This window comes from Leucoraja erinacea, chromosome 2 (assembly GCF_028641065.1).
Source record: "Leucoraja erinacea ecotype New England chromosome 2, Leri_hhj_1, whole genome shotgun sequence".
Taxonomy (NCBI): domain Eukaryota; kingdom Metazoa; phylum Chordata; class Chondrichthyes; order Rajiformes; family Rajidae; genus Leucoraja; species Leucoraja erinaceus.
The window spans coordinates 59,914,942-59,928,883 of NC_073378.1; the positions used below are offsets into that span (position 1 = coordinate 59,914,942).

Below are 13,942 nucleotides of genomic sequence, written 5' to 3' on the forward strand. Positions count from 1 at the left end.
ATACTTCTATCATGTTGCTCCTCAGCCTCTGCAGTTCCAGAGAAAACAATCCAAGTTTGTGCAACCTCTTTTTAGCTAATATTCTCTAATCCAGGCAACTTTCCAGTAAACCCCTTGTGCACCATCTCCAAGCCCTCTGCATCTTTCATGTAATGGGGAAACCAGAACTACACACAATATTCTAAGTGCGACATAACCAAAATTTTATAAAGCTACAGCATGACTTCCTGACTCATGAACTCAGTGTCTCAGCCTCTGAAGACAAGCATACCATCCGACCTTAATGAGACGTGCAAGGTCATGAAGGTCATGAATAAAGTGAAGGCTCAGTCTTTTTCCAAGAGAAAAACTAGAGGGCATAGGCTTGCGGTGAAAGGGAAGAAATTTAAGAGTCGACCTTTTCACTACGAGGGTACACCATATTCAGAACTGCCAGAGAAAGCTATAGAAACGTCTATTATGACTTTTAAAAAGATATTTGGACAGAGGAAAGAAAAGGTTCAGGCAAATGCAGGTCGGCACCGACAAGGTAGGCTGAAGGGCCTGTTTCCATACCATATGGATCTTAGTGGATCAATCTCATAAGTTTAGGACAGCAGAAATTGATGTGGTTCTCATTAAAACAAACTTTTGACAGTTCCTCTTTCCTGCTGCCTGAACGATGTAAAATATATGAAAATTCGATGTAGTTCTGAGAAAATATTTATCGTAACATCTAAGTTTCGGAAGAGATGGAATTTGGCAGATGCTGGAATTTGGAGCAAAATATAAAATGCTGGAGGAATTTGGCATCTGTGTGGGTTTTTGGGGTGTGCGGGGAGGGGGGGTGGGATTGACAACATTTCAGGTTAAGACCCTACATCTGGACTTAGAGTGGAGAGGCAAGAGAGCCAGTATTGTGATGAGGGGGAGGGGTGTAGGAATATGAAGGATGGTGGGCAGATGGAGCCAGGTGGGAGAAAAGGAGGTGAAATGTCAGTTAACAATAATGTAAACTTTAGTCTTTGTCCAGTGAGTCTAATAATTAAAATGCAATTAAATATGCCCATTCTGTAGTTGTTTGCCGTGAACGTTACCATTTCATTGGCAGTTGAATCCTCTAGCCTGAAACATGATAGTTTTGCTGCATAATTACTTTTGTGTCTAAATCACTTGAATAAAATTAATTTCCTGGCAGCTGCTTTGCAAATACTGAATGTGTTTCATGTTGTCATTTGCACAGGAACCAAGACATCTGCAGCTGTTGGCTGACATTGAAGATAATAATATATTTTTGTTAAAAGCTGGAAAGAAAACATACAGTGCACCAACTGACTATGGTTTCTGTATAAAGGTATTTTTTTCTAATTTGTTCTTCTGCAAATACATTAGTTTGCTTTATTTCATAGAAATCTATGTTAACTTAATTAATTGATCATGCCACAAAGTTTTTGAAAAGTACTTTTATTATCAACTTTTTTGAAAGATCACTGAAGATAATAAAAATTGAATATTGGAGATATAAGGAACTGCAGATACTGGTCTACAAAAAAAAATACTCAAAGTGCTGGATTAACTGAGCAGGTCAGGCAGCATCTTTAGGACAACAATGTTTTAACAATGGTAGTGATGTTTCCAGTCGGAACCTTTCTTCAGACTGGTAGTATTTGGTGTAGTTAAAGCCTGGCAAGTGATAGGTGGATATTGGGCAGGTGGCGTTTGATCGGCAGACACAAAAAGCTGGAGTAACTCAGCGGGTCACACAGGAGAAAAGGAATGGGTAACGTTCTGGGTCAAGACCCTTCGTCTTGATACAAAATGTCACCTATTCCTTTTCTGCAAATTAACAAATTAAAAGGGAATCCTGCACTAGCACTCCCAAGTCCCTTTGTATTTCCGATTTCTAAATGCTCTCCCCATTTAGAAAATGGTCTATGCCTTTATTAATTCAAGGAAAGGTTAGGGGAAAGGGGGGTTGTTTGTTATTGACCTAGAATTGGAGAATTCAATGTTCATGCCCTCAGGTTGTAAGCTGCCCAAGTGGAATATGAGCTGCTTTTACTCCAGTTTGCATGTGGCCTCAATTTGGTAGTGAAGGAAGCTCGGGGCTAAAAGGTTGGTATGGGAAGGGGAGGGGGCAACTGGAAGACCCTGTCAAACCGAGTGCAAATGTTTGGCAAAACAGTCACCTAGTCAACGGTAGATATCGCTGATGTAAAGGAGGCCAGATCGGGATCACCAAATGCAGTAGATGGAAGAGGTGCATGTGAACCTTTATTTCTCCTGGAAGGACTGCTAAAGGGCCTGTCCCATCAGCATGCGTCTAGCGCGACCAAACGTGGTCGCTTGAGGCGTACGGCCTCGCGGGGCCGGTCCCACTTCGATCGGCGGAGGCGTATGGAATTATGCGGGGCTGGTCCCGACATCGCGCGGGGCTCCAAATATCTTGCACTGTTCGAAAATCCCGTTCGACAACGGCCTGTCGACCCGCAGCCGCAGCCACAACTCCATACGCCTCCGCGGTTTGAATTGGGACCGGCCCCGCGAGGCCATACACCTCAAGCGATCACGTTTGGATGCGCTAGACACGTGCAATCGCTTGCTGACAGGCCCTCAAGATACCTGGCTGGATGTGAAGGAGGAAGTAGAGAGGAAGGCGTAACATTGCCTGCGGTTTCAGGGGAAAGTACCTTAGGATGGAGTGGTTTGGGTGGGAAGGGATGAGTGAACCTATCGTGGAGGGAGCGGTTTCTGTGTAAAGCAGAGAAGGGTGGGGATGGGAAGATGTGACTGGTGATGGGATCACTGTATATATCCTGCCCTTGTTTAACTTCACATGAATGCATCACTTGGTTAAATTCAGTTATCATTCCTTTGCCCACTTTTAAAATTGATTTAGATCCAGTTCTAACTATAGATAACCTTCTTCGCTATCCATCATATCTCCAACTTTACTGTTATCTGCAAACGTACTCATGATGTCTCCTGCATTGTCATATAAATTGTTAATATATGTAACAGACAATAGTAGTTCCAGCACCGATCTATACAGCAGCAACCACTGGTTAAAGCCTCCAACCTAAAAAAGCAACCCTCCTCTACCACCCTATCATTCCTTCAACTAAATCACTGTTTTTATCAAATTGGCTTGCTCACCCTGGATCCCTCGAATCTCAGTTTCCTGACCAACCTACCATGCGAAATATTGTCATAAGCCTTTCAAATGTCGACGCAGACAACATATATCTCCATTCCTTCGTCAATTCTCTTGGTCACCTCCTCAAAGACGTCCTTAACAAATTACAAATTTTGAGTGACGTGATTTCCAACAAACAAATTCATGCCTTTCACCTCTAATCAAATCCTCGTCTTTCCAAATGCAGACAGATCCTGTCTCTCAGAAAAAACATATTTCAGAATCCCTTCCGGTAACGTTCCCACCGCTGGTGTTAGGATTTCCGGCCTATTGATCCTTGGCTTAGACCTGTAGCCCTTCTTAAAGGCTCCTTAGATCCTGCAGTCTTCCGGTACCTCACCCGTTGCTGAAAAAGGAACAGAAATTTTTGCAGGGGCCCAGCAATTTCCTCACTTTCTTCCCACAACATCCTAGGCTACACTTGAACAGGCCCTGAAGATTAATCCACCTATATGCATTTCAAAGCTGCCAGCAACTCCTGTTTTGTCATATCAATATGTTTCACTTCCTCCCTCACTTACATCCAGGGATCCCAGCAGGATCCCCCCACCCCCTTCTACCAACCATCCACCCCATTCCTTTCCCCCTGTCTCTCCCCTGTGCTGCATTTGAATTCACACTTATAAATGCCCTTCCACCGACAATGCCCTCCAAAATGTTTGGGACAAAGACCCATCATTTATTTATTTGCCTCTGTACTCCACAATTTGAGATTTGTAATAGAAAAAATCACATGTGGTTAAAGTGCACATTGTCAGATTTTAATAAAGGCCATTTTTCTACATTTTGGTTTCACCATGTAGAAATTACAGCAGTTTATACATAGTCCCCCCATTTCAGGGCACATCTTTGGGACACAGCAATGTCATGTAAATGAAAGTAGTCAAGTTTAATATTTTGTTGCACATCCTTTGCATGCAATGACTGCTTGAAGTCTGCGATTCATGGACATCACCAGTTGCTGGGTGTCTTCTCTGATGATGCTCTGCCAGGCCTGTATTGCAGCCATCTTTAACTTATGCTTGTTTTGGGGGCTAGTCCCCTTCAGTTTTATCTTCAGCATATGAAAGGCATGCTCAATTGAGTTCAGATCGGGTGATTGACTTGGTCACTCAAGAATTGACCATTTTTTAGCTTTGAACAACTCCGTTGTTGCTTTAGCAGTATGTTTGGGATCATTGGCTTGCTGTAGAATACTGCCGGCCAATGGGTTTTGAGGCATTTGTTTGAACGTGAGCAGAATGGGTGTGTCTATACACTTCAGAATTTGTTTTGCTGCTACCATCATGCCATACATGCCCAGGTCATAACACCCCCACCACCATGTGTCACAGATGAGATGGTATGCTTTGGATCTTGGGCAGTTCCTTCTGTCCTCCATACTTTGCTCTTGCCATCACGCTGATATGTTAATCTTCGTCTCATCTGTCCACAAGACCTTTTACCAGAACTACGGTGCTCTTTTAAGAACTTCTTGGCAAACTGTAACCTGGCCATCCTATTTTTGCGGCTAACCAGTGGTTTGCATCCTGCAGTGTAGCCTCTATATTTCTGTTCATGAAGTCTTTTGTGGACAGTGGTCATTGACAATCTATACCTGACACCTTAAGAGTGTTTCTGATCTGTCGGACAATTTGGGGATTTTTCTTTATTATGGACAGAAGTTTAGGGGTAACATGAGGGGGAGCTTCTTTACTCAGAGAGTGGTAGTGGTGTGGAATGAGCTGGAAGTGGTGGAGGCAGGTTCGTTGGTATCATTTAAAAATAAATTGGATAGGCATATGGATGAGAAGGGAATGGAGGGTTATGGTATGAGTGCAGGCAGGTGGGATTAAGGGAAAAAAGATGTTCGGCACGGACTTGTAGGGCCGAGATGGCCTGTTTCCGTGCTGTAATTGTTATATGGTTATATGGAGAGAATTCTTCTGTCATCAGCTGTGGGGGTCATCCTTGGCCTGCCAGTCCCTTTGCGATTAGTAAGCTCACCAGTGCTCTCTTTCTTATTAATTATGTTCCAAACAGTTAATTTTGGTAAGCCTAAGGTGTGGCTGATGTCTCTAACAGTTTTATTCTTGTTTCTCAGTCACATAATGGCTTATTTGACTTTCATTGGCACAACTTTTGTCCTCGTGTTGATAAACAGCAATAAAAGTTTCCAAAGGTGATGGAAAGACTGGAGGAAAGATGAGGTGCTGAGAGCTCTCTTATACCTGCATTAAGGAGGCAATTAAACACACCTGAGCAATTACAAACGCCTGTGAAGCCATGTGTCCCAAACATTATGATGCCCTGTAATGGGAGGACTATATATAAACACAGCTGTAATTTCTACATGTCCCAAACATTATGGAGGACACTGTGCATTACTTCCTCTAACTTCACAATTCAAAGCTCTTCAATCATTTTGTCTCACACCTTCTGTCTTGTAATCTCTGGCCTTTGTCCCAAAATCTGCCTATTAACCCCCCCCCCCCCCCCCTCCCACTATTTGGATCCACCTATTACAGGCTTTGTCCTGCCCCTCCTCTCACAGCTTTTTTTTCTCCCTCGCCAATCAGCCTGAAGAAGGGTTCTGACCCGAAAAATCACCTATCCATGTTCTCCAAGATGTTGCCTGACACATTGTGTCACTCCAGTTCTTTGTCACTGTTCTATTCCCTGATTTCCTAATTTCTATTACCTTCTCCACAGTAAATACTGATCGGAAGTATTCTTTAAGACTTTGCCCATCACCCAAGGTTCCACAACATAGATAGCCATAGGCTCTTAAGGGCATATTATCATTCCCCAGTTATTCATCTGCTTGTTAGAGAATCTCTTAGGATTTTCCTTTAGCTATCTGCAAAGGATACCTAATGCCCCCGTTTTGGTCTCCTGAATTATTTCTTAACTATGTACTTAACTGCCTGGAGTAGACATAACACTCCTTTTTCCTGACAAGACCTTCATTATCCCATGGAAACGCAAGGAACCGCAGATACTGGGTCTTGAGTAAAACACAAAGTGCAGGAGTAACTCGGGATTATAGGAACATATTTCCCTGGGAGTGGTAACATATGAAGATAAGGTAACAAAGAAGGCATTTGGCTCTCTTGCCTTTATTAATCAAGACATTGACTATGAGAGTTGGAATGTTACAATTCTACAAATTATTAGTGGGACAACATTTGGAATATTGTGTACAATTTTGGTTATCTAGCAATTGGAAGCTATAAAGGGTGCAGAAGAGATTTACGAGGATGTTACCTGAACTGAATAGCCTGAAAGAAATTAGAAAAGCTAAAAGAAGATATGAGGTTGCTTTGGCAAGTAAGGTGAAAGTCAATCCAAAGGGTTTCTACAGCTATATTAATAGCAAAAGGATAAGGAGGGATAAAATTGGTCCATTGGAGAGACAGAGTGGACAGCTATCTGCAGAGCCAAAAGAGATGGGGGAGATATTGAACAATTTCTTTTCTTCGGTATTCACCAAGGAGAAGGATATTGAATTATGTGAGGTAAGGGAAACTAGTAGAGTAGCTATGGATACTATGAGGTTCAAAGTAAAAGAAGTACTGACACTTTTGAAAAATATAAAAGTGGATAAGTCTCCAGGTCCTGACAGGATATTCCCTAGGACATTGAGGGAAGTTAGTGTAGAAATAGCCGGGGCTATGACAGAAATATTTCAAATGTCATTAGAAACGGGAATAGTCCCCGAGGATTGGCGTACTGCGCATGTTGTTCCATTGTTTAAAAAGGGTTCTAAGAGTAAACCTAGCAATTATAGTTTGACTTCAGTGGTGGGCAAATTAATGGAAAAGATACTTAGAGATAATATATATAAGCATCTAGATAAACAGGGTCTGATTAGGAACAGTCAACATGGATTTGTGCCTGGAAGGTCATGTTTGACTAATCTTCTTGAATTTTTTGAAGAGGTTACTAGGGAAATTGACGAGGGTAAAGCAGTGGATGTTGTCTATATGGACTTTAGTAAGGCCTTTGACAAGGTTCCTCATGGAAGGTTGGTTAAGAAGGTTCAACTGTTGGGTATAAATGCAGGAATAGCAAGATGGATTCAACAGTGGCTGAATGGGAGAAGCCAAGGGGTAATGGTTGGTGGCTGTTTATCAGGTTGGAGGCAGGTGACTAGCCGGGTGCCTCAGGGATCTGTGTTGGGTCCTTTGTTGTTTGTCATGTACATCAATGATCTGGATGAAGGTGTGGTAAATTGGATTAGTAAGTATGCAGATGATACCAAGATAGGGGGTGTTGTGGATAATGAAGAGGATTTCCAAAGTCTACAGAGTGATTTAGGCCATTTGGAAAAATGGGCTGAAAGATGGCAGATGGAGTTTAATGCTGATAAATGTGAGGTGCTACACCTTGGCAGGTCAAATCAAAATAGGACGTACATGGTAAATGGTAGGGAATTGAAGAATACAGTTGAACAGAGGGATCTGGGTATAACCGTGCATAGTTCCTTGAAGGTGGAATCTCATATAGATAGGGTGGTAAAGAAAGCTTTTGGTATGCTAGCCTTTATAAATCAGAGCATTGAGTATAGAAGCTGGGATGTAATGTTAAAATTGTACAAGGCATTGGTGAGACCAAATCTGGAGTATGGTGTACAATTTTGGTCCCCAATTATAGGAAGGATGTCAAAAAAATAGAGAGAGTACAGAGGAGATTTACTAGAATGTTGCCTGGGTTTCAACAACTAAGTTACAGAGATAGGTTGAATAAGTTAGGTCTTTATTCTCTGGAGCGCAGAAGGTTAAGGGGGGACCTGATAGAGGTCTTTAAAATGATGAGAGGGATAGACAGAGTTGATGTGGACAAACTTTTCCCTTTGAGAATAGGGAAGATTCAAACAAGAGGACCTGACTTCAGAATTAAGGGACAGAAGTTTAGGGGTAATATGAGGGGGAACTTCTTTACGCAGAGAGTGGTGGCGGTGTGGAATGAGCTCCCAGTGGAAGTGGTGGAGGCAGGTTCATTGGTATCATTTAAAAATAAATTGGATAGGCATATGGATGAGAAGGGAATGGAGGGTTATGGTATGAGTGCAGGCAGGTGGGACTAAGGGGGGGAAAAAAATTTGTTCGGCATGGACTTGTAGGACTGAGATGGCCTGTTTCCGTGCTGTAATTGTTATATGGTTATATGGTTTATATGGTTAATTGTAGGAGAGAATGGAAGGGCTGGTACTGCTTTCCTTGGAATGTAAGTGCCTGAGGGATGTGCTTGTAGTGGTAAATATAATCATGATGGGCGTAGATAGAGCAAATATTATCAGTCTTAAGGGGTTGGACAGGCTAGCTGCAGGAAGATTGTTCCCGATGTTGGGGAAGTCCAGGACAAGGGGTCACAGCTTAAGGATAAGGGGAAAATCCTTTAAAACCGAGATGAGGAGAACTTTTTTCACACAGAGTGGTGAATCTCTGGAACTCTCTGCCACAGAGGGTAGTTGAGGCCAGTTCATTGGCTATATTTAAGAGGGAGTTAGATGTGGCCCTTGTGGCCAAGGGGATCAGAGGGTATGGAGAGAAGGCAGGTACGGGATACTGAGTTGGATGATCAGCCATGATCATATTGAATGGCGGTGCAGGCTCGAAGGGCCGAATGGCCTACTCCTGAACCTAATTTCTATGTTTCTATGTTTAAACAGGCCTTTGGCCCAACCAGCCCACGCTAACCAACATGTCCCATCTCATTAGTTCCACCTGCTTGCCTTTGGCCAATATCCCTCTAAACCTATCTATCCATGTACCTGTCTAAATTAATTCTTAAACGTTGCAATAGTACCTGCCACAACAACCTCCTCCGGCAGCTCATTCCATACACCCACCACCCTTTGTGTAAAAAAAAGTTACCCCTCAGGTTCCCGTTAAATCTATCCCCCCCTCACCTTAAACCTATGCCCTCTGGTTCTCGATTCCCCTGCTCTGAGCAGGAGAATCTGTGTGTTTACCTGATCGAATCCTCCCATGGTTTTGGTAGGGGAATCTAAAACTATACAGTACAGGTTTAAGGGGAAAGATTTAAAAGGGACCTGAGGGGCACTTTTCCACACATGGAGGTGGAGCAAGCTGGATATGTGGAGCAAGCTGGCAGATGATGCGATGAAGACTGATACGGTATGGATCAATTGGACCGAAGGGCCTCTTTCACTGCTATATAATTCTGAATCTATAACCTCCAGGAATTTGTGGATGTGCATTTTAATATTCTTCCACTTTCTACAGTGCAGTGTATCTTCTTATTTTGTTTACTCTCATCACTTGCATCACCTCACACTTGTCAAAATTGTACCATTTACCTATTTAGCATTAATCAGTACATTGGTACCTTGATATCGTCTAAAACTTCCTTCCACACTGCTGATTTAAATCATTGATAAATATGTTAATTATGCCTCAGTGAGCTTCATCATTGATATAAACCAGGAAGAGCAAGAGACCTCATACTAAGCCCCGTAGATCTGCACTACGTATATAGCCCTTCTATCAATAAAATTGCCATTGAGTATTACCTTCTGCTTTCTGCGTATAAATATTTAATCAGTATTATTTTCCATTTTATTTTCTTAATCGGTTTGCCATGTCATCGAGGGCCTTCTAAAATTCATATAAACTACATCAAATACTCTACTCATTGAAACTCCCCATCTAAGCAAATGGGCTTCTGTCAAATATAACCTTGACATAACAAGTCCATGCAGGCTATCTTTGCTTAATCTATGCATTACTGACTGCCAATTTATGTTGTCCTTCGGAATGTATCAACAATTTGCCTACTACTGATAACACATTGAGTAACTGCAGGCCAATCAATCTTGCTATTTCTCCCTTTATAAACAACTTGTACAACTTCCACAACCTCACAGTTCCCTGGTACCACATCTGTTGGTAAAGTGCATGTGGTGTGGTATTTCTTCCCTTTACCTGGGATACATTTTATTCAGGTTTGATAATTTATCTATCTTAAAGTTTTGGACCCTCGGCTGGTACTCTCTTGAATTCTTAAGATTCCTCCTTCAGTACCTATATTACCTTTTTTTTTCTCTTGATGGCCTATAAAGTGCTCTGATATAAGGTAAATTCATATTTTTATAAATAGTTCACAGGAATGATTAGCCATTAGATTTTTACATTGTTTGAAATTGTAGCTCAATCTGACATTAGGGTTTTCAATCTAATCATCAGAAGCTGTGGGTAGCGGGGATGTATCCTGGCATAGATTGGAGAACTACATTAAAGATAATGTTAGTTGATAGACAGTGACTGGCATTTAAAGAAATACTATATATATTTGGAACGAATATATTTTGCTTTTTACGGACATTTTCAACCTCTCACTTCTGAGGTCTGAGGTCCCCACCTGCTATAAAAGGGCATAAATTATACCAGTGCCCAAGAAGAGCAAGGTGACGTGCCTCAATGACTATCGACCATTGGCACTAACGCTGGTAGTGATGAAGCACTTTGAGAGATTGATCATGGAGCAAATCAACTCCTACCTCGACAAAAACCTGGACCCACTGCAGTTCGCTTACCGCCACAACAGATCAGCGGTGGATGCGTTCTCACTGCCCCCCCCCACTCCACTCTGGACCACTTGGACAACAAAAACTCGTATGTCAGGCTGTTATTCATCGATTACAGCTCGGCATTTAACCCAATCATCCCCTCCAAGCTGGTTACAAATCTCGCAGAACTGGGTTTCTGAGCATCCCTCTGTAATTGGATCCTCGACTTCCTCATTCACAGACCACAGTCTGTTCGTATTGGTGGAAATGTGTCAGTCTCGATACCAATCAGCACGGGAGCACCTCAAGGCTGCATGCTCAGCCCCCTGCTGTACTCACTCTATACTCATGACTGCATAGCCAGTCACAGTGCGAACTCCATCATCAAGTTCGCTGACGACACCACTGTTGTGGGATGTATCACTGATGGGGATGAGTCGGAGTATAGAAGAGAGATCGAGCAACTGTCCATATGGTGCCAGCGAAATAACCTGGCCCTCAACACCAGCAAAACCAAGGAACTGATTGTGGACTTTGGAAGGAGTAGGATGGGGACCCACAGCCCCGTTTATATCAAAGGGTCGATGGTTGAAAGGGCCAAGAGCTTCAAATTCCTGGGCGTGCACATCTCTGAAGATCTTTCCTGGTCCGAGAACACTAATACAATTATCAAGAAAGCTCATCAGCGCCTCTACTTCGTGAAAAGATTACGAAGAGTCGGTTTGTCGAGGACTCTCTCTAACTTCTACAGGTGCACAGTAGAGAGCATTTTGACCGGTTGCATCGTTGTTGGTTCGGCAACTTGAGCGCCCTGGAGAGGAAAAGACTGTAAAAAGTAGTAAACACTGCCCAGTTCATCATCGGCTCTGACCTTCCTTCCATCGAGGGGATTTATCGCAGTCGCTGCCTCAAAAAGGCTGGCAGTATCATCAAAGACCCACACCATCCTGGCCACATACTCATCTCCCTGCTTCCTTCAGGTAGAAGGTACAGGAGCCTGAAGACTGCAACATCCAGGTTCAGGAATAGCTACTTCCCCACAGACATCAGGCTATTAAACCTGGCTCGGACAAAACTCTGATTATTAATAACCCATTATCTGTTATTTGCACTTTATCAGTTTAGTTATTCATGTGTGTATATATTTATATTATGGTATATGGACACACTGATCGGTTTTGTAGTAAATGCCTACTATGTTCTGTGTGCTGAAGCAAAGCAAGAATTTCATTGTCCAATCAGGGACACATGACAAGAAACTCCAAGTGAGCTTGCTTTAAGGCACAAGAAGACAACAAGAAAAGTGGTACAACCATAGATTACAGAAACATTAAAAATAGTATTAAATCCAGAGAAAAGGTTTAAGGTTGAAAGTACAGTATATACAAGAATTTAGAATTGAACAAAAGACAATCAATAAATTGGTTTCCAAGAAAGGGATAATAGACTAGGAGAATGAAGGATTGTCTTATGAGCAAAGGTTGCACGGGTAGGCTTGTATCTAGCGGACTTTGGCTGGGCGAGATACGATTAGATGGTTTTTGACAAGGTGGTTGACGCTGTTTCTGGTGGGAGAATCTTGAATTAGGAAATAACTAAAAATGAGTGGTTGTACATTAAACTGTTTTAATAAAATGGCGGTGGGAACAGAATCTTTAAATATTCATAATGCAAAGGTAAATAAATGCTTGATAAACAAATGGATGAAGATTTCTGCAGATAGAACGAAATGCAAAGTTGAATTTTCAATCACATAAGCCATTGGCTGTTTAAGACTAGAATTGTATCAATCTCCAATAACATGATAGGCAGATAACAATTGCTATGAAATCAGACAACTTCACAGCCTTGGTACTGAAGAACCAACTGCTCTTCTTGCCAAGCTGTTCTGATAAGGTTGCAACAGTGTGGAAACTTGTCCATTGTAGTCACTAAAAGCAAGATAAATCTTGTGCAGCTAACTGCAGTCGACCATCAGCATAGTGATGGTAAGTGCCATTGATAATGCCCATTTTGGGTTTCACTAGGACCACATAGCTCCAGACTTCATCAAAGCCTTAAGGCCTGTCCCACGAGCATGCGACTCCATGCGGCAAGCGCGACCTAACGTGGTCGCTTGAGCCGGACGGCCTCACGGGGCCGGTCCCACTTCGATCGCCTGAGCCGTATGGAGTTGTGCGGAGCTGGTCCCGAAAAACTGAGCGTGTTTAAAAATTCAGCGCGGCAACGGCCTGCCGGCTCGCAGCCGCCTCGACGGGCGTGTGCAGCGTCTTGACGCCATACGCAGCGTCTTGATGCCGTACGAACTTCCCGCGGACTTCGCTCGAACTTCACGTCACACACCCGTCCTCCGCGTGGCCCCCGCTTCCGGTTTGGTCGCGCTCGCCGCATGCAGACACATGCTGGTGGGACCGGCCCTGTACGGGGATCACTCGACCTCCGCGCGGCCCCCGCTTCCGGTTTGGTCGCGCTTGCCGCTCGTGGGACAGGCCCTTTAGTCCCCATCTTTCTGATTTAAAGATATATTGTCTTTCCCTCATTAGCGTTGGGTCTATATCCTAGAAAGAGTCGGTGGGTCAGGAAAGTGGCTAACCTTGTCAAGGGCAGTTCAGGGCAAATGCTGATTTGTGCCTCTGGTGTCTATATAGCCACAAATAAATAAATGGAGTGTAATAAAAAATAACTCAGGATTGTAAACTAAGAGGTTTCTTCACTCAAAAGGTGGTGAATCATTGGAATTCTCAGATAGCTATGGAGTCTCAGTCAATAGTTATATTCAAGACTCGTACTGTTAGACTTCTGCATATTGCAGGAATCAGTTCAGGATCGTTCCTCAAATGTTGAACCTGAAAAAGGGTTCCAACCTGAAATATTGTTTGTCCATTTCCTCCACAGATGTTGCCTGCCCTGCTAAGTTCGTCCAGCAATTTGTTATGCTCCAGATTCCAACATCTGCAGCTCCTTGTGTTTTGGGTGTATTGAGGTAGAAAATTAGCCACTATTTCAGTGAAATGAGTTGTCATCTCAGGGGACTGAATGCTTTATTATTTATAATGTCCGTATTAAGAGATGTGCCAAAAATACACTTGAAATTATACATGTCTTCTGAACTAGACACTCAACCTGTCCGCTTTGATTCCAAATAGAGGCCCATAGTTTGCTTTTTAATCCTCTTTCTCTTCAAATATTTAACATTTTAGGGGTTCCCTGATTTATTTTGCAGACATTTTCATTTTTTATTGTTTTCCAAATTT

At 42.7% G+C, this 13,942-nt stretch overlaps 1 protein-coding gene across 8 annotated transcripts in view; it reads left to right on the forward strand.

Moving 5' to 3' along the window:
* The window catches only part of grb10b (growth factor receptor-bound protein 10b), a 199,600-nt gene that overhangs the window by 157,814 nt on the left and 27,844 nt on the right, over positions 1–13,942 (forward strand). For all 8 annotated transcript variants that reach the window (XM_055657357.1, XM_055657326.1, XM_055657334.1 and 5 more), the window contains one exon: positions 1,223–1,333. In XM_055657357.1, the coding sequence (XP_055513332.1) occupies positions 1,223–1,333 (111 nt within the window). The remainder of the gene's footprint in view (positions 1–1,222; positions 1,334–13,942) is intronic.